Below are 27,273 nucleotides of genomic sequence, written 5' to 3' on the forward strand. Positions count from 1 at the left end.
CTGATTGAATAAGCCAGGTGACCTGATCCAGAATGCAGCAAATGTTCTTTCAGCTTGCCTGTGAAAGAGCAATTACAGCAAGCCATATATTATCTTCTATGCTGTAGCCATTAATTAAGAAACATAGGGATCAAATTGACTGGCTCACATCCCAAAAAGAAAAAGTTGCAAGACACAGGTATGTATGTGGGCAGGTAGTTGGTTTGGGTCCTATTAAGACTTAGAGAAAGAATGGGGAAGGATTGTTTTGGGTGGGCATGGCCTGCATATGATGCATCCGGTCTGCGTGCCGCCAGTTTGACACACCTGCATTAGAGGCTTAGCAAATGAGGACCAGACTGTATGCAGCAAATGCAGAGAACAGGTATGTGTGTGTATATATGTGTGTGTGTCTCTCTGTGTGTGTGTGTGTGTGTGTGTGTGTGTGTGTGTGTGCATATATATGTGTGTATATACATACATAACATACATGTGTGCCCCACCCACTGCTCCGGATATCGTCATCGGCGATCTGCACATGCAGATCTCTTTCTAGAGTCTCAACATCTTTTTTACATCGTGGTGACCAAAACTGGATGCAATATTCCAAGTGTGGCCTTACCAAGGCATTATAAAGGGGTATTAATACTTCATGTCATCTTGATTTTATCCCTCTGTTTATGCAGCCCAGAACTGTGTTGGCTTTTTTGGCAGCTGCTGCACACTGCTGGCTCATATCTAAATGATTGTCCACTAGGACTCCAAGATCCCTCTCACAGTTACTACTATTGAGCAAGGTACCACATATACGGTACCAGTGCATTTTGTTTTTTTTCCCTAAATGTAGAACCTTGCTCTTTTCACTGTTGAATTTCATTTTGTTAGATAGCGTCCAATGTTCAAGTCTGTCAAGATCCTTCTGTATCTTGAGCCTATCTTCTGGAGTGTTGGCTATTCCGGCCAGCTTGGTGTCATCTGCAAATTTGATGAGTTCCACATCTATCTCCTCGTCCAAGTCATTGAAGAAGATGTTGAAGAGCACTGGGTCTAAAACAGAGCCTTGGGGTACTCCACTGCATACTTCCCTCCAGGTAGATGCAGTTCCATTGAGGACTACACATTGAGTGTGGTTGGTCAGCCAGTTACGAATCCATCTGGTAGTGATGCTGTCTAACCCACATTTTTCTACTTTATCTAGTAGTAGGTTATGGTCTACTTTATCAAATGCTTTACTAAAGTCCAAGTAAATTATATCGACAGCATTCCTCTGGTCCACTAATTTTGTTACTTTGTCAAAGAATGCAATAAAATTAGTCTGGCATGATCTGTTTTTGACAAACCCATGTTGGCTTTTGGTTATTACTTGGTTTGCTTCTAGGTGTTCGGTGATTCGTTGTTTGATTATCTTTTCCAGAATCTTCCCTGGTATTGAGGTCAGGCTGATAGGTCTATAGTTTCCTGGATCTATTTTTTTTCCTTTTTTGAAAATGGGAACTCCATCAGCTCTTTTCCAATCCTCTGGCAGTTCCCCTGTGCTCCAGGATCTTTGAAAGATATAGTTCAGTGGTTCTGAGATCTCATCTGCCAGTTCCTTCAGAACCTTGGAGTGTAATCCATCTGGTCCTGGTGATTTGAACTCATCTAGGGTAGACAGGTGTTCACTTACTATTTTCTTCCCTATTTTACCTTGTGTTCCTAATCTGTTTTTTGTGGTGCTGTTTTTGGTAGGTTGGACTGTTTTTTCCTTTTGTGTAAAAACAGATGCAAAAAATGAGTTAAATAGTTCTGCTTTCTCCCTGTTGCTTGTCTCTTTCTTGCCACTTTCTCCCAGCAATGGGCCAATTGTTTCCTTGACTTTTTTCTTGTTTTTAATATGTTGGAAGAAGCTTTGTGAACCGAATTTCTCCTGCATAGTGTCTCAGCCCCAAATCACTTCTTACACTGACCTCCTCAGTTCAGACGAATCTGTTCCTTCTACTGTAACACCAGTTAAAGGGGAAAGAGGGAAGAACCTCAGGAAAAGATTTACAGATGCAATTAGGAAAACGCGAGTAAGGGAAGCTGCAAAAAAATATTGTCAAAGTCATCTTGAAGTCAATAGAGAGGCTGTAAAAAAGTATGCACCTAGTAACCCCTACGTTAATCAGGCAGCTACAGCTAAATACAATGAAAAGATATCACAAATCAGATCAATGCCTTGGACTAATAAGTATTTGTCTGGTTTTAAATATGAACCTCAGATTAATTATTCTAGGGAAAAGGTTGTTGATCTCGGACCTTGGTTACCCTGTGCCTGGTGCCGTGCCCTGAAGCGGCAGGATGAGACTCCCGGGATGTACTGCAGTGATGGTAAAGTCCAGCTCCCTCCCCTTGAGCCCCACCCTGAACTCTTACACAGCATTCTCACCCACCAGCATCCAATGGCAGAGCACTTCCTTTCCACTGCCCAGAAGTACAACGGATGCTTCCAAATGACGTCTTTGGAGCCAGAGAGCTGAAGGAGGGAAATTTTATGCCAACATTCAAAGTGCAGGGGCAGGTCTACCTCAGGATAGGGAGTATCATGGCAGGGCCTCAGCAGCAGCCTTCATTTCTCCAGATACGTGTCAATTTATCAAGTCCGATCACATCGTTTCGTAGCGAAGCACAGGTATCCAGCTAGTTCCTTTATAAGTTTCATTTCATGAGAGGAATGCTGAGAATAGCTGAGGATAAAAAAATTTAAACCATGAGATAGACCGGAAGATATGTTTTATGTAAATATATAATTTGGAGTAATGTATTAAAATTAAACATAGAACTGGAAAGAAAGCCTCTAGCAAATCTAGCCTTAAGCAGTCAGAAATGGGTAGTTCACAGCAGTAAGCCATTGCTAGTCTTCCCTGCTGTGTATGATAAATTGTAATGTAGTTTACAATCAAGCAGAGTTTTCAAGAAAAGTATATTGATCCACATGCTGACACTGAAATATTTAAATTAACAAAACCATCTCTTTGGAGCTCTTGCGGGAGAAATATTCAACATTTGTCTGCATGTCATTCACATACCTCCAGCAGCTTTTGAAGGATAGGAAAAACATAACACAGCAAGGGTTTTACCTGCAATTCATAGACATATGCAAGACTTTAGGAGAATTTAATGATTTCAGCAATAAGAAAATTCCTTCGTGGTGCACAGCCATCAAGTTTAGTAACACACCTCATTGGAAACTGTCTTTGTTTTTTCTTAGTCAATCTGTATGGAAAATAGGGGAGGTGTATTTCATTATTGCAGTGTTTATGAAATCAGATGGAAGCTATGGAAGAAAAGAAGTTGATGAAGAAGAAGACAGGGAGAAAAGAGTTGCTTTATTTTACATTATTCACTAGTTTACAGAGTAGCATGTTCCTAGCCAAAGATTAAGGTAGCCAAATCTCTCATACTAATCATGATTACTGAATCTCAGTGAAGTTACTTTAGAGGAATGAAGAAGTTCCACTTCAGAGGCATTCAGTCATTATTTCATCATGGATTGCCTACTGATTTCTTACAAGAGTAGAAAGTGGGAGGCAGTCACCAGTAGGTATAATAAGGTATAAGAGTAACAACATGAGCCTTCTGAGTAGCCCTCAAGAGCCTGAACTATAGCAGAAGAAACAATCATTTGCTTGTGCACCTTTTCTTGTGCTGAACTATTTTCTTCCAGTTTATTCAATAGCTACAACTTTTTCTCATTCCAACTTTCTTCACAAAATGTCTGCTTACTTGGGAGACATCAAGACTCAGGCCTTACTCACATATGGCAAATCCTTTTAGGGGTCAGGAATAGTGTTTCAGAAATTGCTCCTTCTAATCTAACCAAGATCACATGAGATAGTAATGCCACTCTATAAAGCCTTAGTAAATCCACACCTAGAATACTGCATCCAATTTTGGTCACCACATTATAAAAAAAAGATGTTGAGACTCTAGAAAAAGTGCAGAGAAGAGCAACCAGGATGATTAGGGGACTGGAGACTAAAATATATGAAGAACGATTGCAGGAACTGAGCATGGCTAGTCTAGTGAAGAGAAGGACCAGGGGAGACATGATACCAGTATTCTAATACTTGAGGGGCTGTTACAGACAGGAGGGAGTCAACCTACTTTTCAAAGCACCAGAAGGCCAGACAAGGAATAATGGAAACTGATCAAGGAGAGATTTAACCTGCATAGTGTCCCAGCCCCAAATCACTTCTTACACTGACCTCCTCAGTTCAGACGAATCTGTCCCTTCTACTGTAATACCAGTTAAAGGGAAAAGAGGGGGAGAAATGCAGGAAAAAATTTACATATGCGATTAGGAAAACATGAGTAAGGGTAGCTGCAAAAAAGTATTCTCAAAATCATACCGACGTCAATAGAGAGGCTGTAAAAAAAGTATGCATCTAATAACCCCTACGTTAATCAGGCAGCTACAGCTAAATACAATGAAAAGATATCACAAATCAGATCAATGCCTTAGACTAATAAGTATTTGTCTGGTTTTAAATATGAACCTCAAATTGATTATTCTAGGGAAAAGGTTGTTGATCTCGGAAGTTGGTTATTCTTTATTCATTTATTATTCTCTAAGCTATTCTTCAAATCAGCAGTTTTATCTTGAAAATTTCACGGACCCCGTGGAATGGCTTGTGTGCATTACACTCAAAGCACATAGTGCTTCCCTGTGCTAGAGATGCAAATTGAAAGTGAAATCCAAATTTTCTTACTACCGGTTCTGTGGGTATGGCTTGGTGGGTGTGGCATGGCTTGGTGGGCGTGGCAGGGGAAGGATACTGTAAAATCCCCATTTCCTCCCAATCAACTGGGACTTGGGAGGCAGAGAATAGATGGGGGTAGGGCCAGTCAGAGGTGGTGTTTACTGGTTCTCCGAACTACTTAAAATTTCCACTACCAGTTCTCCAGAACTGGTCAGAACCTGCTGAATGCCACCTCTGGATCAGCCTCTCTTTAGACCATTCAGAAAACATACTTCTTCCAAACTATAACTTACCACCACTTGGTTTGTCAGAAGCTGTTGCCTCCCTCTTTAATTACCATAGAGCTCTGAGGCGAAGTTACAGCTTCTGTGGGAAGGCATAATAATGAGATTCCCTTGGGTTTGGCATGCTTAAAGGGAAGGCTTTCTATTTCACGGAATGAAATCTTCACTTCAAAGTTCCCAGAGTTACAAATTATGATCCTGTGCCACCTGTCATAACATTTTGGTTCCTTTCTTCGACAACTCCATTTCTTAACTCAGTCAGAAGAGATCTGGAAGGGACCTTGGAGTCTTTTAGTCCAATATGATCAACCATTTTACATTTTCTTACACCACCCAAATTTTTGAAATGGGTAACTTGAAGCATTTAACAAGAATGCAAGTTCTTAAATATTTCTATTTGTAAAAAGCAACATTCCCAATGCATCTTTGCAGGCTTTAATTTTGGATGCACCATAAAATCTTGTCTAAATCTCTCCAAGATGTCAGGTGATGAGAGGATCATACAACTTTCCTATATCCATAAAATGTGTGTGTGCGTATTGATCTGATCTGATCAACTAAGAATTAAGATACTGTGAAATCTCAAGGGAGAGAAAGGAGATCAGAAAATAATCTCTCCCTTTCTTTGACATAAATAAAAAGCTTGAGGTGTTAGTTATTTAGTTAGATATTCATTTATTTATTACATATATGTCACCCATTTGGAGGGAGGGAGGGAGAGAGAGAGAGAGAGGATAAAAATGAAGTCACATGTACATATAGGATAGGCTGAAAGTCTGGTAGAACTAGTTACCCTTCCACTTATGAGCCAGAGGACTTAGCTGGCCAGTAATTGGAGATTCTACATTTTATTTCAGGGTTCAAAGAAATCAAAGAAGGAACAGATACAGAGAGAACAAACCAATACAGTAAGTACAGTTCTTTTACCAAATACCATTTTTGTTACATTTGCTATTAAGTAAGCTGTTGCTAACTAAAAAACCATGAAAATATTTTTTTTGATATGTTAGCTTGTCTATATATTTCATGGTATCCTTAAGTATTTTGAAATTTAGAGGTAGTGTCAAGATTGGGGGATTCTGGGCAGTATATACAATAAGAATGGAAGAATATAATGCTGTCCCATCCCCTAAAGTACTGTTACTGTTCCTTCATCTATTTACCAAAAAAAAAATTTTTTTTTTTAATTCCTTCCTTCCTTTTGCCACTCCCTTCTAAGTGAGCATTTATTGCACTTGATGCTATTGCTAAAATCTTTTCTCTTTCATTATGTATTTTGTTAGAGTGGATAAAATGTTGAACTGAGCTTGGAAAAACTAAGATGGATGACTTGGGATAGTAATACAATCTACCCTATTTCTACATTACTACTAGTTGTAATTTTATGGTAGGGATAAAATGAAGGGAGACAATTTTACATTCAGCCTTGAACTTCCAAAGAAAAAGTTGACAAATGCAATAAGTAAATACATACATTATTACTGTTAGAAAGGCAGCTTGATGTACTGTGTGGTTCAGTGGGAAAATGCAGCCGGCTTCCTTACTGGCTCGGAAGTGTGCATGTGCCGTCATCACATCGTGGTTTTGACCCTCTGAGCATGCGCAGAAGGTTCAAAACCAGGACTGTCACCCATTTTTTGCCCTTCCAGAGCCTCCACGTAGGCCCTGCACTTACCTGGCACCCAAAACGGGTTGCGTGGAGAGTCCTGGGAGGGGAGGGGCAGGGTGGGCTGGGTCAGCCGGTCCTTGTAACTATCCATTAAAATTAACATCCGGTTTGCCCGATCCGGTCTGAACTGACTGAATCCCACCCCTGGATTTATCCATGGTTACCTCAAGATTGAATCAAAGGCATAACATACATCCATACATCCATACACACATAACTACTACTAATAAATCAATAAAATGATGGAAGACCTCATCCAAACTACCATTTCATATGTAGTAAAAATGCAAAAAATAAATGCAAAAAATTAAATATATTTTCTGTTTAGCTGATTGGGGCTTTGTTTGATAACTACAGCTCTCAAACAAAGCTACAGCTTTTCTTGGAGAGGTCTCAAATTAAAACATCACAATTCTTTGGGGAATCTAGTCCTAAGAGTCCTATTAGGGAAAAAAAATCTTTTCATCTAAACTATCCCAATATTTTATTGGAATTGTACCATTCTTAAACAATTCTAATGCGTTTCTTCAAAAGATATAACTAATACAGTATAGATATAAATAATACGGCATGTAAGCAGTGATAGCAATTCAAGCAACTAAAATATCTGAAAGTGAAGTTAGAGAGCAAGAAAACAGACTAAGCAGGACTTGATATGACATTTTAAGAGAAAGATTATTTGAGAATAAGAAATCAGCAAAAAGAGATTACTGCATTACCAGGAGAACAACTGTACAAGTTGACTGACAAAAAAACAAACAAACCAGACAACAACTATTCTACAACTATGAATAAGGAAGGACTCCAGTAGAATTACATAAAATATTAACTATCGGTAGTAGTTATGTAGAAATAGGGTACACTGTAAGTTATTATCCCGAGTCATTCATCTTAGTTTTTCTATAAGCATGAAATATATGAAATCATTTCATATGCATGAAATATATGAAAATTAAGAATGTCTCAAATTGAGAAAAGAAGTTTAAGGATAGATATCGTATATATAAGAAGTAGCATGCTAGATCAGACCAAAGTCCTAACTAGTTTATAATCTACTTCCTTGGTGAAACTCAAATACATTACATGACCTCAATAACACCAACCCTCGGCAACACATGAGCTCAACAACACTCTGTACTCACCCAGATATGTTGATAATAGCATAATGACCAATAGCATTTAGTTTTATATACTGCTTCACAGTGCTTTACTCTAAGCGGTTTACAGAGTCAGCCTATTGCCCCCAACAATCTGGATCCTCATTTTACCAACCTCGGAAGGATGCAAGGCTGAGTCAACCTTGAACCTGTCAGGATCAAACTGCTGACAGTTGGCAGAATTTAGCCTGCAGTACTGCATTTTAACTTCTGCACCACCAGGGCACGACCTGTAATGCTGAGGAAATATATCGCTGTTATGGATAATTGCTTTCAAACATTAAAAAAGAAAAAGAAGGATTATTGTGCCCATGGGTGATAAAAATATAATAAATATATAAAATATAAAGCCACGCCACCAACAACATTGCTAGGGCAAGCCACTGTATGTGGGAGCAAACTGCACACTCACTAGTACTAATGATGCCATCCAGTGGTGGGTTTCAAATTTTTTTACTACCGGTTCTGTGGGTGTGCTTGGTGGGCATGGTGCGGCTTGGTGGGCGTGGCTTGGTGGGCGTGGCAGGGGAAGGATACTGTAAAATCTCCATTCCCTCCCCAATCCAGTGGAAGGTTACTGCAAAATCCCCATTTCCTCCTGATCAGCTGGGACTTGGGAGGCAGAGAATAGATGGGGGTGGGGCCAATCAGAATTTTTACTATCGGTTCTCCGAACTACTCAAAATTTCCGCTACGGGTTCTTCAGAACTGGTCAGAACCTGCTGAAACCCACCTCTGATGCCATCTAATTTGGCTAATGAAATGTCTGCAAGCAAACATCCATCTCCGAAACACCAAGGTCTCCACACAAATATAAGAAACAGCTGGGCAAATATGTGGGGCAATATAAGAAACATTTGCAGGGAGAGAATCAACCTAGAACTAAGGAGTTAGAATAATGCCTAAGGCAGTGATGGCTAACCTTTTTCTCATCGTGTGCCAAAAGCGCGCATGGTGCCGGCACCCATAATGCAATGCAGGCCCCCCTGTGCATGAGCACACGATCCACCATGCTCTGCCCATGTCCCCATGCATGCGCACATGACCCCCATGCTCCCCCCCCACGCATGTGCATGCGATCTCCCGGTTCCCCATTTTGGGCCTAGTAGGCCTCCCTGCAACTTCCTGGCCCCAAAAACGGGCCATGGGGGGGGGCACTGCACACAACCCCATGCCCTGTTTTGGGCCTAGTAGGTCTCCCTGCAGCCCCCTGGGCCCAAAAATGGGCTGGGGGGCACGCCACACACCCACATGCTTCCCTCCACCCCCTGTGCATGCACATGCATCTCCTGCATGCAGCCCGTCCCCTCACATCCCAAAAACCAGCTGGCTGGTGGGAGGCGTGTGCACATGCATGGTGGACCTGAGGTGGGCGACAGCTCGCATGCCTGCAGAAAGGGCTCCACATGCCAGCTGTGGCACATCTGCCATAGGTTCGCCATCACGAGCCTAAGGGATGGTTGTGCTATAAATGCTCATTCTTAGGACAATCTAGAGAAAGATGCTGAAAGTAGTAAAGAGGTAGAAATAAATAAAATTGGATATAATATAGTAATAATTATTTCCCTATAATCAGTGTGGAACTTTTAACAAATGAGACTAGGGTAAATATTGCCAGTTTAACTATATCATTAAATTCAACTGATATTTTCATTTGAGAAATAGTGATTTATGTTGAGAAATAGTGGCATCCGCTGGTGGGAACTAGTATAGCATTGTAGCTAAGAACTGGAAATACAGTATTGTATGCAATATTTATTTATACCTATAACATACCAAAATTTAATTGAATTGTCTCTTAAATGAATCAAATCAAAAATAATCCTCTAAATGAACAAACACATTTTCTTTTTCACAATTTCTTAGAGGAGGAAAATGAAAACCATCTTTCTCTTGTTGTTTATTGCTGGAATCCTTGCTGACAATTCTTACTCACAAATTTATATCCATCCTAACGAGAATAATTGTGACAATTACCAGTATGAACCTAACCCAGGAGGTGCCCGGACACCAATGCAAGTATTAATCGACAGTAATTCTGATTTTGCCTTCAAGCTCTTCCGGAAGGTCTCTTCCAGTGAAAGCCATCAAGGTGGCAGAAGCAAGAGCAATGTTGTCTTATCTCCCTTATGCATCTCCTCTGCCTTTGCAATGCTGGCCTTGGGTGCAAAGGATAACACTTTAGATCAGATTTTGAAAGGCCTTGATTTTAGGCCATCAGAGATCCAGGAGAGGATGATTCATGAAGGCTTCTGTGAACTCACACATATGCTAAATAATGGAGGAGCTGGACACCAGATGGAAATCGGGAAATGTCTCTTTGTGCAAAACCAGCTATATCCTGAAGAACAGTTCTTAAGTGGCCTCAAAAACTTCTATGGCGGAGACATCTTTTGGGAAAATTTTAAGAATGCTGCAGCAACTGAGCAGCACATCAACAGCTACATCAAAAGGAAAACCCGTGGGAAGATTTCTAAGCTTGTCGATGAAGTCGATCCCAACACTGAAATTCTGCTAATTAGCTATATTTATATGAAAGGTATATATGAATATGAATTATATATATATAATATAATTATATATATAATTATGTATATATATAAATTTCATATGAATTTATATAATATATATATTATATGAATTAGCTATGTTTATATGAAAGGGATGTGGTGGCTCAGTGGCTAAGATGCTGAGCTTGTCGATCGAAAGGTTGACAGTTCAGCGGTTCAAATCCCTAGTGCTGCGTAACGGAGTGAGCTCCTGTTACTTGTCCCAGCTTCTGCCAACCTAGCAGTTCGAAAGCATATAAAAAATGCAAGTAGAAAAATAGGGACAACCTTTGGTGGGAAGGTAACAGTGTTCCGTGCACCTTTGGCGTTTAGTCATGCTGGCCACATGACCACGGAGACATCATCGGGCAGCGCTGGCTCTTTGGCTTTGAAACGGAGATGAGCTCCTCCCCCTAGAGTCGGGAACAACTAGCACATATGTGAGAGGGGAACAGGCTTTTGGAGGTTTTTTTTCAATCATAGCTGACCTCAGTTTCCTGTCACATATTATATTATGGTCTAGGCATAATTCAATGGAATTATGAAACTGGAGGCGTGGAGGGTACACAACAATCTCTGTCTCCAATATTCCTAGCACCACACTGACTTTGCTAGATAACATCAAAAAACAAAGGATAATAATTGTATTCAAGCTGAAGTTCATTCTGTATGTAGTTCTGCTTTGCCTTAACCTTTTTTTTTTTTGCTTTTTGCTTGCCAACCCTTCCTCCTACTCACACAAACCTTTGTTCTGCCAACTGATTTCTGCTCAGCAAGGATCTTACTCTGACATTACACACACATAGTTTGTGTGAAACAGCCATTCAGGAGTTAGTACCGCTGACTCTTTAGAAACTATAAATTCAAGCTATTTAGTTATGCATTGTGATTAAAGTTATATTCTCCCAGCAGTCAGGTTCCAAAGCAATATCTGGCTTCAGAATCAGAATCAGAATCAGAATTGAGTTGGAAGGGTTCTTGGAGGTCTTCTAATCCAACCCCTGTTCAAGCAGGAGTGATGGCTAACCTTTTTGCCATCGCATGCCAGGAGAGGGGGGCGGGGGAAGTTCACACGCATGTGCCCACACCCATAATTCTATGTGCCCTGCCCTGCGCGTGCAACACCCCCCTCCCTGCTCCTGGCATGCGATGGCCTGGTAGGCCCATTTTTCTTTCTTACCTGGCTCCAGATCCTCTTTATGCATCTGGGAAGGGCGAAAACAGCCTTTCCCACTCCCTCAGAGGCCTGAAAGGGCCCATTTCCCAACTTCCGGTGGGACAGGAAGTGACATTTTTTGGGGTCCCCAGCCTCCAGAGCCTCTCTAGGAGGAAATCAAGAAAATATATTTAGGAATGTTAATTGTGGCAGAGGTGTTGCTATGTAACCTTTTTATTTTTTTAAAAAAATAGCAAAGAATGTGAACTAAAGCAGACAATTACCCATGTTATTCAGGATTTCTTGCCTTGTCTGCTCTAATAGCTATAAAAATAGAAGTTCCCCGTTTATTTATTTTTTTATTAAAAAGATTTATCAAATATTACAACATTTTTTCCCTGTCCCTCCTCCCCCCCTCCCCTCCTCCACCCACCACCCATCCCCCATCCCCCCTCTCCCTCCACCCCCCCTCCCCCCACCCCGGACTTCCCAGAGCAAATACAGGGTATAACATTTAACAAACACAAACTAAAATATGCTAACTTTCTGTAGGCACTTAATTCCCTCTTGCTCTCTAACTCCCCTTTCAACTAACAAAACATAATTCAAAAAGAAAAAGTTGATTTCATTCATAAGCTATTTGAAGCTTTTTAGTCCGATATTTGTTTTGAATATAGTCAATCCATCTTCTCCATTCTGATGTTTATCTTTCATTTGAATGGTCCTTCAAATACGTTGAAATTTTGGCCATCTCTGCTAAGTTCACTACTTTTAGTGTCCATTCTTCAATAGTAGGCAAGTCTTCCTTCTTCCAATACTGCGCCACCAAAAGTCTGGCTGCTGTTATTAAATTTAAAATCAACTTAGTCTCTATAACAGTACAATCTGTAATTATACCTAACAAGAAAACTGTGGAGTAAATTTTATCTTCTTTTTGAGAATATTTTGAATAATCCACCATATTTTTATCCAAAATGCCTTAATTTTTTTAAATTATAATATATGATATATGATAATACGTGGCATCATCACATTCACATCTCCAACACTTGGGTTGCACACTTGGATACATACAGGCTAGTTTTTTAGGATCTAGATGCCATCTATAAAACATTTTATAAAAATTCTCTCTTAAGTTTTGGGCTTCCCCGTTTATTAAAAGAATGATTTAGTATTGGTGGTTCATACTAAAATTTTGTGCAAAAAGTTAAGAAAAACCACTTTCTTTAGCTTTTTGGAGTATTGTGCAACTCATTCATAGCATTACATCAACTCTGGCACATACACTTCCTCCTAACCAGAAGCTCTCAAGCGACAAGAGATGTGTTAATTTTGCGAGATTGCCCCCAACTAGTCTTCAGTACGTGGCTGGTCGGTCTCTGGATGTCAGATTCCCAACACCCAGCACCAGTTCAGGGTTCCTTTCCCTCCCCCACTCCCTGACAGAGAGGGAGAGAGGGAGGGAAAGAGAGAGAGAGAGACAAGAGACACAGAGAGAGGGGGGAGGAAAAGAGAGAGAGAAAGAAAGAGATGAGAGAGATGAGTGAGAGGAGATGAGATAGGGAGAGATAGGGAGAAAGAAAGAAAGAAAGAAAGAAAGAAAGAAAGAAAGAAAGAAAGAAAGAAAGAAAGAAAGAAAGAAAGAAAGAGAAAGAAAGAAAGAGAAAGAAAGAAGAGATGAGAGAAATGAAAGAAAAAGATGAGAGAGAGATGAGAAAGAGAGGGAGGGAGGGAGAAAGAAAGAGATGAGAAAAATGAGTAAAAGAGAGATGAGAGATGAGAGAGGGAGAGAGGGAGAAAAGAGAGAGAGAGAGAGAGAGAGAGAGAGATACCTGTTTAAAAGAAAATAGAAAAATGGCTCTTTGAGTGTTTAAATTTGCAGACCCCTGGGTTGAGCAAATACCATGGTTGTTAAACCAGAAGGAATTGTGGGAAACTGGCAAAAAACATAGAAAACCTCAGTCACATGACTGTGTGGGATGTTGTAACTGGTCATAAGTGTGTGTGTGTGTGTGTGTGTGCATGTGTGTGCGCGCGGATGACTGTCAAAACTCCAAAAACAGGTCAAATAGCTCTGGGGAGGTCAGTCGTAAAGTAGAACACTTGCTAAGCAACCAGCCATTAAGCGAGGACCACTTGTATTTGGTTTGCCTTAAGGATTCAGAGCTGCATGGAATCTGGTTTCCTTTGACCCTTTGGGGGATTGCAAAAGGTTCGTATGGGGGAAATCCTCTTAGGGGGAACTAGGATCGTGACCACCTAGCCACATCCACCCAGTCACATGACCACCAAGCCACGCCCAGTTACATGATCGCCAAGCCAGCCCACTCAGTCACATGACTGCCAAGCCATGCCCACCAGTCACATGACTGCCAAGCCACACCCACAAATAAGGCACACCACAAATAAGCCACGCCCACAGAACCGGTAAAAAAATTGAAACCAACCACTCAGCCAGTTTGATTCATTGTCATTATTTTTCTTGTCTTCCTACTCAGGGTTTTTAGTTCTGCTTGAGTCAAGTCCATTATTCCAGCTGTGTATCTAATACCTAAATTGCCCAGGTGTTAATTTCCTTGATGGTATTCACTCCAATGAACTTGGACTTGGCTTTAAGATCTTGTTCACTCACATGATGTATTCACCTCTAACCTCTTGACTTCAGTGTGCTTGATTTTATCAGCTTGAAGATACACAAGAATCCAGATTCCATACGGCATCTCGAACCATTCAGTGTTCACTATTTTCCCCCTGTTGATGGTACAGAGAGCACATTTATCTAGCCCAAACACCATTGCAATATCTTGGCTATATACACAGTATATTGAGTATTGAGAAATAAACCTAGGATGTTGATTGGGATGAGAGGATTATTGGTGCAAAATCACCAATCTAGCTTTCATGCCTAAGAGAGGCCAGGAACTCATTAACTTCTGGCTTCTTGACCAGTCTCTTAACCACTGCACTAAAATGGCTCAAATGTAGGAAGAGCCACCTTAAGATCTAAATCTAACAGCAGCACAGGGAACATTTCTTGCTATGAGTTGTTTTTATAATGCATTTTCATGAAGGAATGAAAAATTTCCTTATACGCAAGAAACACTTTCTTTATTGGTGCTAACTTTCTATGTAAAGTGAAATTTTTTCAATTAAGTGGATGTAAGTATGCAAAAAAAAAAATTCAGTTATGTTACTCCCACCCTGCCTGCAGCCTGAAAGGGCAAAAACCCATTTTGAGTTTTGAACTTGAACTTAGGCTTGATTTTTTTTTTATTGAAGTTCTAATTGGCTGATAATCTTGTATCTTGAGGTGCTACAAAACTAGAAGGTCTCTTTATAGGCATGGCAGTTTTCACTTTGCTTTGTAACAGCATGATAAATGAATCAAAATCTCAATAAGAAAGTCCTTACAGAGATCTCTGGATAGAGGATGGGATTGCACAAGATGGATGCACTCTTAAGTCCATGCTTCCCTTTTGGTAGTCATCTTACTGCTGATATTCTTTCAGCTCCTTCTCTTGAAGAACTGCGTCAGAAGGGAAGCTATACTCACAGTCACTTAAATACACAATTCTTTCAAAAGACTGTGCTTTATCACAATTCAGACATCCACATCCTCTATTTCAGAAGCAGCCCTACAAGGGTTGAATAAGTATCCAAGGCTGTATTTTCCTGGCACACAGAACCTACCCAGTCAGTAAACACTAAATTAAGATTCCCTCCCTCTCTTCCATAACTTATCACACCAATTTCTCTTAACTCCCCAATTGTATGGCCCACAGTTCAAAATTACTTACTAATATATATATTCTTTTCTAAGCTAAATGGAAGAAGCCTTTTAATCCAAAGTACACAGAGAAGCACAACTTCTATGTGAATACCTACATGGTTGTGAAAGTGCCAATGATGTTCCAAATGGGCATGTTTGAAATTGGACGCGATGATGAGAAATTCTGTACGATTTTGAAAATGCCCTATGAAGGTCACACTGCTGCATATTTTATCCTGCCTGACAAAGGGCAGCTTGAGAGCGTGGCCAGCAGCTTGTCACGTGGAATTTTACAGAAATGGAAAAATATACTTGTGAAAAGGTAAGAAAGATAGATTAAGCCCAACAATGGTGGGATGAGCCTCTAAAAGCAAGGATGTTTTTAGATATACAATCTGTGTCCTTCCAGACTGCTTGCCCACTAATGACAGATCCTGGAAGTCATTCAACAACATCTGAAGGGACACAAATTTCCTATCTACATAGTGAAAGAAAGATCTCCCTCTGTCTCTGGGAGGAGGTGGGGGAGAGAAGTCAAAGTAAACACAAAGTCAGACCACACGAAACCAAACCAAAATAGTGATTGGCATAAGCCAACTGAAGACTAATTACCAACCACTTGCTTCTTATGAACAAGGCTTCAAATTAAAAGTCATATTACTGAGTTCAGCACTTATAATTCATGCAACTGCTGAAGCTAGAATAATTGGGGTACTTATTCTTTTGGGCTGGTGATTACATTTGAAGTTCTGAAAATGTTTGGGGCATGTTGTCAAAATGGCTGCCACTGAAAGTTTTTCCAATTCTTAACACATTTGTAAATTGCCCATAGCTTGACTTAAAACATATGTTTTCTATAAATCAAAAATATACTGTAAGGTTTAAAAAAGCAATTTGCTGAAGAATCAAGATAAGAAAAAATTATCAATCTTTTGAGTTGTATTTTCTGCTCCATCCTTTATTTTAAAAATACAACAGAGGCCTAGTAATTAAATAACACAAGTAAATAAACTTATCCAAAAATCTGACAGGGCTAAAGGTATCCAAAGTGTGTTGATATGTGGGAATGACTTTGGCAGACTGCAGGAAGACCCACAGCCGAGGCAAGCCTTTCCATTCGATAAGCTTGTGGCAATATATTTTTAAAAGCTATTTGTAGCTTTTATCTGAATTTCACAGAAGGTCCCATGAAGGTAGTATTTTAGTAAGCCTGTGAAGATAACAGTTCAGCAAAATTGCAGCCAGCAGCTCTTCTTCGATAACAGTGATCACTGATGATGATGATAGCATAATATTATAAGTAACTACACTGAGAGGTGGGCTGCTGCCAGTTTGCACCGGTTCAAGTGAACCGGTAGTTAATATTCTGCACAGTTTGACGAACCAGCAAATCCGACCACTGGCTGACCCCATTCCTGCTCTTTTTTTGGCCTGTTTTCAGGCCATTTTTTGGGCCAAAACCGCCCCGAAAAATGGCCTGAAAACCACCCAAAAAACGGCCTGAGAATGACCAAAAAAACCAGACCGAAAAATGGGCCGGGGCAGGGTCAGCCAGTGATGGGATTATCCCCAACTGGTTGAATCCTACCTCTGCCTTTGAGTGGCCAGGGGGCAGGGCTGGGTATGATGAGTGACGTCACCCACCCAGTCACATGGCCACGCTGACCCAGCTAGAGAACCGGTTGTTAAGTTATTCAAGTCCCACCACTGGCTACTCTGAATACTAATTTGAGCTGGGAGATGGTCACAATAGGCATTAACTCCAACAGGAAAGCAGCTATCCCTAAATAAAGGATCAACTTGTCAACTTGCAGGATTCTTAAGCAAGGCAGGAAAAAATCAAATGGGTTTTCTGAAATGCCACAGAAATTGAACTTGTAGATATTTGTGTCAGTATTGTTCACAGATTTTGTTCAGTTGATATGGTCATAGGGAGAGAAAATAGGGAGAGAAAAATCATTATATGAAAATATTTACAAATGGGCCAGGACAAAGATTTTAGCTTAGTAGTTTCAAAGTTTGATAATCATCTAACTATAGCCTAATCTTGTGAAAGTCCCTTCTACCTCTTTTTCATCAGATAAGCCAGGTTTGCATTGCATTCTTAATGTAATTCAGAAATCTTTCTTCGACAGCTCTATAAATTTGTATATACCAAAATGCCAGGTAAGTGGAGAGATTAAGCTGAAGAATATAATGTACTCTCTGGGTGTGGCTGACATATTCACTGACAAAGCAGATCTATCCGGAGTCACAGGACAGCCCCAGCACAGGCTCTCAGAGGTAAGATACAGTTCTCCCCTTTCCTGTAAGAGACATTAGATAGATATACCTGCTTCAAAATTTAGCATACAGTATGTGTAGACCTGCACTGCTGGTTTATATCAATTGAAACATGATAACTGCTCAAAATCATCTTAGGAATTATACTTTGGTAAAGGTGACAGTACTTCCTGTTAAAAACAACCATCTGTGTTTGTTTATTTGACTACTGTAAGTCTAGAAAGAAGTCTCTCTTAATGGTATGCAGATATTTTATTATAATGTATTTCAAAATGCATAAGTGTAGCATATTGGTATTTTATGTTTAATGCATTTTTAAAAAGCATACTGTCAGATGTAAATGCCTTATTCTCCAATGTGTAAATAGTGTACAGACAGGGTATCAGGGGTTAACTTATTCTTCACTTCTTAATGTATTCATAATTCACCACTCCCACATATAGCTCCACCCATTGTATATATAAGGAGCTACCTACACCATTTCCCTTGCTTCTATCTGTGAATATCCAGTGAATATAGAATGCCTAATGTAAATAAAGAATATATAGTTAAATCTTTAACTCTTGTTGATCTTATTGAGTCTGATCCTGAAAATATTGCAACAAGCTGGTAGCAGAGGATGGTTAATTGACTCAATAAAATAAACATGTATAAAAAAGAAATAGAAAGCAACAATCTCAGATCAGAGATACTGAGAATACTAAAAAGACAAAAGGATGACTACGATCTCATCGCGGACCTTCAAAATTTCTTGAAAGAAAACGAAGCAGCGAGAGAAAATAGCATCGAGACAACTGAATCCAAAGAAACAAAAACGGTGAGCGACCCATCTATAAAAGAAAAAATAACAAGAAGAAAGAACAGAGATCCCGCTCAAAATTTTGAATGGCAGCCATCTTGTCTTCAACCGGCCACTGAGGCAAGCAAAGCAGAGCCAATCACGATACACCATTCAAAATCTCTGGCGCGAAAAGAATCACACAGTACAAAAAATAGTAAAGAAAATCTTTATTCTTCAGAAGAATCAAATACGGACGCAGAAGAAACATCTATCAAACTGAAAGTCGAAGCAATCAAGAAACAACTATTTAAAACTTTTGATCCAGATTTAAAAATGGCAAAAAAATCAACGGAAGTCAATGACCCAAAAACAAAAAGACAAGCAAGCAAACAGACAAACCAGAACATATCCAGATCAACTCGTGCAGAAAGGATGACAACACCTGAGCCCAGAGGACCCTGCAGGTTTTATCCCACGCCGCAGACGGTTCCAGAGGTGGAGAGCTTCAAGCGGAGCGGCTTTGGCGAAAGGAGGCAAGCGTCAGCTATCAGCAAGAAGATCAAGGTAGAGACGGAGACCGAATCGTCGGAGGAGGAATCTTACGAAGGAATTGCAGCGACAGAGGCTTCCTATAGCAGCTCCGACAGAGATATGAACAACGCGCACGCGCAGATGCATACAGAGAACTACAGAGAACATTATGAAGATGAAAGACCACTCAGACTAATGCACAGAATACCCACTCCATCCTGTGACTTTCAACACCTACGAGACCATGGACTACCCTCAGTTGTGAGTAGTGGGGATAATAATACTGGGGACTTACCTAACGATTTTCCAAAACTTAGAATTGATGGCATTAATTTGCAAGAGTGGTATCAGCAACTCCAGGTTGCCTTTATGAAGGAGAACTTACTATTTTTTATCACTAGTCCCCCAAAAAGACCTTGGACACTAAAAATAGATTGTTTACACCATAGAGCTTTTTTCTTAATAATATCTAGTGTGTCTCCTGCAATGTATCACAGCATTAAGCCAAATTTGACTGTTTCAGAAATTATTCAATGCATGTTTAATTTGTTTCACAGTGACAGTGTAGCCACCACCACAAGGATATCTAAAGACTTCTTTTCATCTAGGATAAAACCAGGGGTTTCCATAAGTGAACATTTAATATCTTTGAACAAAATAAGAGCTGAACTGCATTTGAGGGGGGAGGTGATTTCAGACCAAACAATGAAAAGTGTCATTATCAACTCACTTGATCCATCATGGGACAATTTTATGTCACATTTAGACACAATCAATCTAGGGTATTTATCCATAGAAAGTCTATCTAACAAATTGATAACAGAAGATAATTCTAGAAGGAATCGTTCTAACAATCACACAGAACATAAACCATATAGGAAAGTAGCTTTCCAAGAAAAATATAGTGGAACATTTAAATGTCATAATTGTGGATCCAGGGAACACAATAGAAGAGATTGCCCAAAATTCTTAAAAGAAAGATATAGATCAGAATACAGAAACAAATACGATTATAGACAGCCTTCCATAGAAAGGCATAGATATAGGAGCCCACCAAATCACAGAGAGAATAGAGGGGGCAGAGACAATTCAAAGGATAGAAAGTCTGGTTCACTGAATGGATTAAATAAACAAGACAACACTAACACACAACAAAGTGAGAACAATAATTGGCTTATTGATTCTGGAGCAACTAATCACACCACTAATAACAAAAGTATATTGTCTTCATTTGCAGAAGATAAATTTATAATTAAGGTAGCTAACCAAGAAAAGGTTCAAGTATTAGGTAGAGGAAATGTAACCTTACCTGGTTTAGGAAAAATAGAGGGGGTATTACTAATACCTGAAATACCTCATAACATATTAAGTGCCATAAAACTAAGCAGAGATTCTGACATTAACATTGTCTTTTCAAAAGGAAAGGCAACTTTGGAAAAGAATAAAATAAATGTAGGCACTGTGGTGACTAAAGGAGGACTACCTTACCTAATAACAAAAGAAAAATGGTTACATAACATTGATTCAAATATGGAAGATTGTATTGAGATAGATGATGAGAATGTTAGCAACAGTGACAATGATGAATGTAAAATATCTCATGATCACACAGATGCACACAACGATAAGAAGCCAAAGATAGGCAAACCAATTCATGATGAGTGTGCTCACATATTGCATAGGAAGTTAGGACATGCCAGTTTTCCTGTAGTGCAAAAAATGACTGAACACGCAGAAGGTGTCAAAATAAAAAATTGTGAAAATTATCTGGAATGCTCAGTATGTAAATCTACAAAACTAAAAACTAGTCCCAGGCCAAAAAAATCTACCAGATCAACTAACAAAATTTTTGATTTAGTACACATGGACTTAGTTGGTCCATTAACCCCATCAATCACTTATAGGAAACGTTACTTCCTGACAATAGTGGACGATTATAGCCGCTATGGATTTGTTTACACATTAAAACACAAAGATGAAACATTTCAAAAATTTAAAGAATTTTACAAACGCATAGAAACACAACACAACATCAAAATAAAACAAATTATGACAGACAGAGGATGCGAATTCATGTCTAAAGAATTCTCACAATGGTTAAAAGACAAAGGAATGTTACATTACACATCTAGTCCATTTTCTCCGTTCCAAAACGGGATTGCAGAGAGAAAAAATTCCACATTACAAACCATGATTAGATGCACATTGGAAGATGCTGGCTTAAGCAAACAATTCTGGTCAGAAGCCTTACATTATTCAAATTACACACAAAATAGAACATGGTCCAGCATTATAAATAAGACACCATATGAAGTGATGTATAATAGAAAACCAAAATTAGCACACATGCATATATTTGGAGTCACAGCAGACGTACACATACCTAAACAATTAAGAAGAAAGGGAGAAAATGTGTCCAGGAGACTCAGATTTATGGGATATGAGACTGGCACTAAAGGATACAGATTCATTGATAGTAACAACAAATTTATAGTCTCCAGAACAGCTGTGTTCCATGAACAAGCTAACTGGTCTAAATTACATCTTAATGAGATATTCCCAAATAAACATGAAGATACAAAATCTCATGAGAGAGGGACTATAGAAAAACAAAATATCGACAAATATAGAAACAAAACTAAAACTTGGACAAATAGCCAACTCAAAATAAAGACAGACACACTAACAAAAAAGGAAGCAAGATATTTGCATGATAACGATAGTAAACCCGAGAAAATCATTAGAAACACCAGAAATCAAATGCCAAATAAATACAAGGATTATGTAATGCACATGAATGGTGAACCAACAACACCCAATACATACGAGGAAGTGTTAAAACTTCCTCACGAAGAAAAAGAAAAATGGGAATTAGCAATGAAGAAAGAGATGGAAAGTTTACAAGGACTAAATGTATTTACACCTGCATCTGCACCTAAAGATAAGACAATTATTGGTACCAGATGGATATATAAAATTAAGAATTTAGAGGGAGGAAATATTCTATACAAAGCTAGATTGGTTGCACAGGGTTATGCACAGAAATATCCAGAGGACTATACTGACACGTATTCCCCCACCGTAAGAACAGAGAGTGTCAAAACAGCTCTAGTGGTAGCTTCAGCACTCAATCTAGATGTATTCCAATATGACATACAGACTGCGTACCTACACGCAAAATTAGATAAAGAAATATACGTGAGAGCACCTCATAGTCCATACACAAACAAAAATGAGACTTGGTTGTTAAACAAGAGTTTATACGGGCTAAAACAATCTGGTAAACGGTGGTATGATTGTTTAGTAAAAGTACTTAAGACCATGGACTTCAACGCTACCACTGCTGATAATTGTTTCTTTGTCAAGAGGGGTGATGATTACATTGAATTTGTATTGATTTATGTGGATGACATTTTATACATAGGAAAACATAAAGAAAGAAGAGAAACTTTTGTAACTAAACTAAATGAACATTTCTCATTGAAATCTTTAGGCAAGGTAAACAAATACCTTGGTGTCCAAATTAATAAGACAAAAAGGGGATTCAAACTTACCCAGAGAGATAAGATCATAGATCTTTTAAATAAATGCAACTTAAACAATGCCAAACCTTGTGATACCCCTATGCAAACTGACTTTCTAAGGAATTCTGATGAATCTTCTCCCGAGTTCAAGGATAATACATTCTATAGATCAATCATAGGTTCACTCCTTTACATATCTAATTGGACTAGACCGGACATCGCTTTACCACTCAATTTATTATCTAGGCATGTCAGCAAACCAACAATGTACCACTGGGAAGCTGTTAAAAGAATTTTAAGATATTTAAAAAGTACACTAGACTTTTGTTTAATGTTAGAACCTAATGATATTAAAGAACCAAAGCTTACGTGTTATGCAGATGCAGATTGGGCTGGAGACACCTCATGCAGAAAAAGCACATCTGGTTATGTATTTCTCTTAAATGACTGTCCAGTTTACTGGTACACTGGTAAACAAGAACTAGTGGCTACTTCAACAACAGAAGCGGAATATGTTTGTTTATCCAAGGCCGCAAATAATCTTGTATGGTTTAATGATTTAATTTCAGATGTCTGGAAAAAACCTGCTCTGCCTTTTGTTATGCATGAAGACAATAAAGCAGCCATTGAAATATCTAGATCTGATGCCATTGGACAAAGGTCCAGACATATAGATATAAAATTTAAACATGTGAGACAATTATCTCAGGATGGATTTATTAAAGCAGTGCATTGCGACACTTCAGAACAATTAGCTGATATATTAACGAAGCCTTTACCTTCTAAACAGCATAAATACTTAACCTCTAAGTTGTATGTTTTGTATTGTCCTGAATCTGAATGTAACTGGTGTTGTATAACGAATCGGCATTTAGAGGGGGATTTGTCAGATGTAAATGCCTTATTCTCCAATGTGTAAATAGTGTACAGACAGGGTATCAGGGGTTAACTTATTCTTCACTTCTTAATGTATTCATAATTCACCACTCCCACATATAGCTCCACCCATTGTATATATAAGGAGCTACCTACACCATTTCCCTTGCTTCTATCTGTGAATATCCAGTGAATATAGAATGCCTAATGTAAATAAAGAATATATAGTTAAATCTTTAACTCTTGTTGATCTTATTGAGTCTGATCCTGAAAATATTGCAACACATACACCACTTTTGAGTATAGAAAAATGATGCATAAATACGTTCAGGAAATACATAATTATCAAGGGACAATTATAATTTGGACTCTATGTTCCATAGAAACTAACTCTACTCATGATGTGTACCTACCCTCCGCTTTACTTTTCCTATGAAGTCCTGTTTCTTCTAAATATCCTCTCTGAAAGACTGAAGACAATTCAACATAAGTGGGATCATCTCTTTTAGAGAACTTAGGTGGATGGGGAGATGGTGTTTCTGTAACTCAAAAAGGCTTTCTTAGACCTTCCCCATTCATTCATTTGTCTTCTTTACAATAACTTTAGAATTCTGGAAATAGCAGTCTAAAATAGATTTATATTCATCTAAAAGCAAAATGATATGATCTTTCTCTCCCTGTATTTTTTTCTCTAGGCCATTCATAAAGCTGTGATCATGATTGATGAAAAAGGAACAGAAGCTTCAGCTGCCACTTCCATGGACATGGTGCCCCTGTCTGCACCTATTGTAATAACATTTAATAGGCCATTCCTAATAGTAATTGAAGAACAAAATAATATAATATTCATGGGAAAAATTGTAAATGCTGCTGAGAAATAGGTCAGAATGCACTTGACTATTAACAGCGCATATTAAAAAGCAATAGCAATAGCACTTAGGTTTACCATATTTTTTGGACTGTAAGACGCACCTAAATTTACAGGAGGAAAACAAGAAAAAAATAGTTTTTTGCCTCCGCGCATCGGATTTTCGCCCTCCCAGGCCCCCAGAAGCACACTGCAGTGCTTTGCATGGCCCATTTCTGCCAAAAACTGGCCTGTTTCTGCCCTACAGAGTGCTTCTGGGGGCTGGGGAGGGTTAAAATGCAATGCGCAAGGGCTTGGGAGTCCAAAAACCAGCCCATCTTTGGCAAAAATGGGCCCATTTTTGATGAAAACAGGGCCATGCAGGGGCCAGGGAGGGCAAAATCGTGATGTGTGGAGGGTTCGGAACAGGGGTGGTGTTATGTACTGGCTATGTGAATTTGGAGGGAAAAAGAAGCGGGAAAATACTTAAAGCGGATTGGCTAAGATGCCTGACAGCTCTCTATATAAGGAGAGCTGTCAGACGGTAGGCTGCTAGATTCTGTACATAGTTAATAAAGAGCTGTTGATTGTACTCTGGCTCCCGTCTGCTCATTTGCTCCATCTAACAGGTGGTATTCACTTACCTTCGTTACCGGTTCACAAATGTGAGCACTCGCACGCTCGCTTCTCTTGCATGTGCCACCTCTGTGCATGCACAGGGCCTTCTGTGAATGCACAGAGAATCAAAAATGGGACATGATTATGTCTTGGCGGGTGGGTGGAGCCTCCTGCAGCCACTGCTACCAGTTCGCCCGATCCGGATAGAATCGGCTGAATACCACCATTGGTTCAGGAGGCCAAAAACACCCATATATGGTCTATAAGAGGCACCTAAATTTTCACCCACTTTTAGGGGGGGAAAGGTGTGTCTTATACTCCGAAAAATACAGTATATACCACTTCACAGGGCTTTGTCGGAGTTTGTAGCGATCCAGCCAGCACACAAGCAAATAATTCAGCAGGTTTCATTATATAGAAGAAACTTCTTTATATACAAAAATATAAAATATGATGCATGTATACAATACCCATGCAGCTCTTGCAACGTGGCAGAGAGAAGAAGAAGTAGCAAGTACACACAAGCAAAGACAGTCACAACACAGAACAGTTAAATGTTTTTAGCTGAGAACACCAGATGGCGCTAGTCTCTATTTATTGCTTTTTTCCATGCTACAATAGAGTTACTTTTGAGGAATATTTCAGGGGCTATTCTTTCAGATATCCACAATCTCTTTCCAACAAACTGATCCCAAGATATTGTGTATTTTTTTCATCTTTCACTAGAAAAATCTCTCCCAAATCTACTCCCTCAGTATTGCTGATCTTCAAAATAGCCAGCATTTTTTTTATCCCTCATCAGAATTATTTGAATTATCCTTGGTCCCAGGGATTCCCAAGAGTAGTTCTATCAAGATTTCACCACCAAGTATCTTAAGACATGTCTCATTTATGTCCATGATGCCAATCCTCACTCAGATTATGCCCACTGCATTCTTTGAGTGTGCTCTATGCATGTGGCCTACAAATCAGACCAAATTGTATTCCTTTATAGTTTATTTACTTAATTTGATAAATACAGGTAGTCCTCGGATTATGACCACAATTGAGCCCAAAATACATGTTGCTAAGTGAAACATTTGTTAAGTGAGTTTGCCTCAATTTACGACTTTTCTTGCCACAGTTGTTAAGTGAATCATTGCATTTGTTAAGTTAGTAGCATGTTTGTTAAGTGAATCTAGAATTCCCATTGATTTTGTTTGTCAGAAAGTTGCAAAAGCTGATCACATGACCCTAGGACACTGCAGCCATCATAAATATGAACCAGTTGCCAAGTGTCCGAATTCTGATCATGTGACCATGGGGATGCTGCAATGGTCAGAAGTGTGAAAAATGGTCATAAATAACTTTTTTCAGGGCCATTGTAACTTTAAACAAGTTACAAGCAACGTCAATGTGGAAGCCAGATTCACAACAACCATGTTACTAATTTAACAACTGCAGTGATTCTCTTAACAAACGCTGCAAGAAAAGTCGTAATTTGGGACAAAACTCACTTAACAAATTTTCCACTTAGCAACATAAATTCTGGGCTCAATTGTGGTTGTAAATTGAGGACGACCTGTACGAAATTCAGTATCCTAATTGTGATGACCTGGGGCATGGCCCAAAGGCAATACAGTCAGAAAATAAGTACAAGTCTCTTTATTAGCTCCAAACTTTGTTCCCAATGTCCCTTTTCACTCCGGTCTAGAGAAAAACTCTTCCACAAACCTGTAAGCAGACAAACTCCCTACCATAAATCCAACAGGGCAAGATAAGGTAATTAATCGGGCAAGGCAAGCAAGATAAGGAATTCCAGAAGTGAAGTACCATGGAAGTAAATCAAACCAGTTGGGAGGATGCCAGGAACTCAGATAAACACAAGATGAACTCAGTATTTGTTCCCGACAACCGCTCCTCCCATTTGCCTCCCTTTTAAACTCCATCTCCAGGTGTATCTTGTGAAGGGAGTCGGGGCCCTCTCCTCCCTCATAAGCTATGCAACCCATGTTGCTCTCTTCTCCATTCTTCCCTGCATGCCCTAGAATGCGGGGGGGTGGGCCTTGGTCTTCATCAGAACCCCCTCTCCCTTGTTCTACCTCTCCCCTGCACTGCCCAGCCTGACTTTGCCCTTCCCCAGTTTCCTCCACAGCCAATGGAGCCACTTCTCGCTCTCTGTCAGCTGTTTCTCTTCCATCTCAGAGTCAGACTCCAGCAGGGGCATGACACTAATCAAAGTGAAAGAAGAGGAAAAGGAAAGGGTATTTAGAACATGTGCCATGGTGGCTCAGTGGTTAGAATGCAGTATTGCAGGCTACTTCTGCTGACTGCCAGCTGCCAGCAGTTTGGCAGTTCGATTCTCACCAGGCTCACGGTTGACTCAGCCTTCCATCCTTCTGAGGTCAGTAAAATAAGGACCCAGATTGTTGGGGGCAATATGCTTATTCTATAAACTGCTTAAGAGAGGTCTGTAAAGCATTGTGAAGAGGTATAAATATAAGCGCTATTGCTATTACTATTTAAGGTGTTACACCAATGTTAAAGTTC

The 27,273-nt window shown here is 39.4% G+C and overlaps 1 protein-coding gene across 1 annotated transcript; it reads left to right on the forward strand.

Annotated features, from left to right (window-relative positions):
• Positions 1-286: 286 nt before the first annotated feature.
• LOC117666139 (alpha-1-antitrypsin-like) lies at positions 287-24,718 on the forward strand. The gene is made up of 6 exons (XM_034418638.3): positions 287-364; positions 5,842-5,892; positions 9,677-10,349; positions 15,336-15,606; positions 17,420-17,567; positions 23,975-24,718. The coding sequence occupies exons 3-6, from the start codon at positions 9,686-9,688 to the stop codon at positions 24,158-24,160; spliced, it is 1,269 nt and encodes a 422-aa protein (XP_034274529.2). The 5' UTR covers positions 287-364; positions 5,842-5,892; positions 9,677-9,685; the 3' UTR covers positions 24,161-24,718.
• Positions 24,719-27,273: the final 2,555 nt, after the last annotated feature.

The sequence above is a fragment of the Pantherophis guttatus genome, chromosome 1 (assembly GCF_059756535.1).
Source record: "Pantherophis guttatus breed Tessera chromosome 1, ASM5975653v1, whole genome shotgun sequence".
Taxonomy (NCBI): Eukaryota; Metazoa; Chordata; class Lepidosauria; order Squamata; family Colubridae; genus Pantherophis; species Pantherophis guttatus.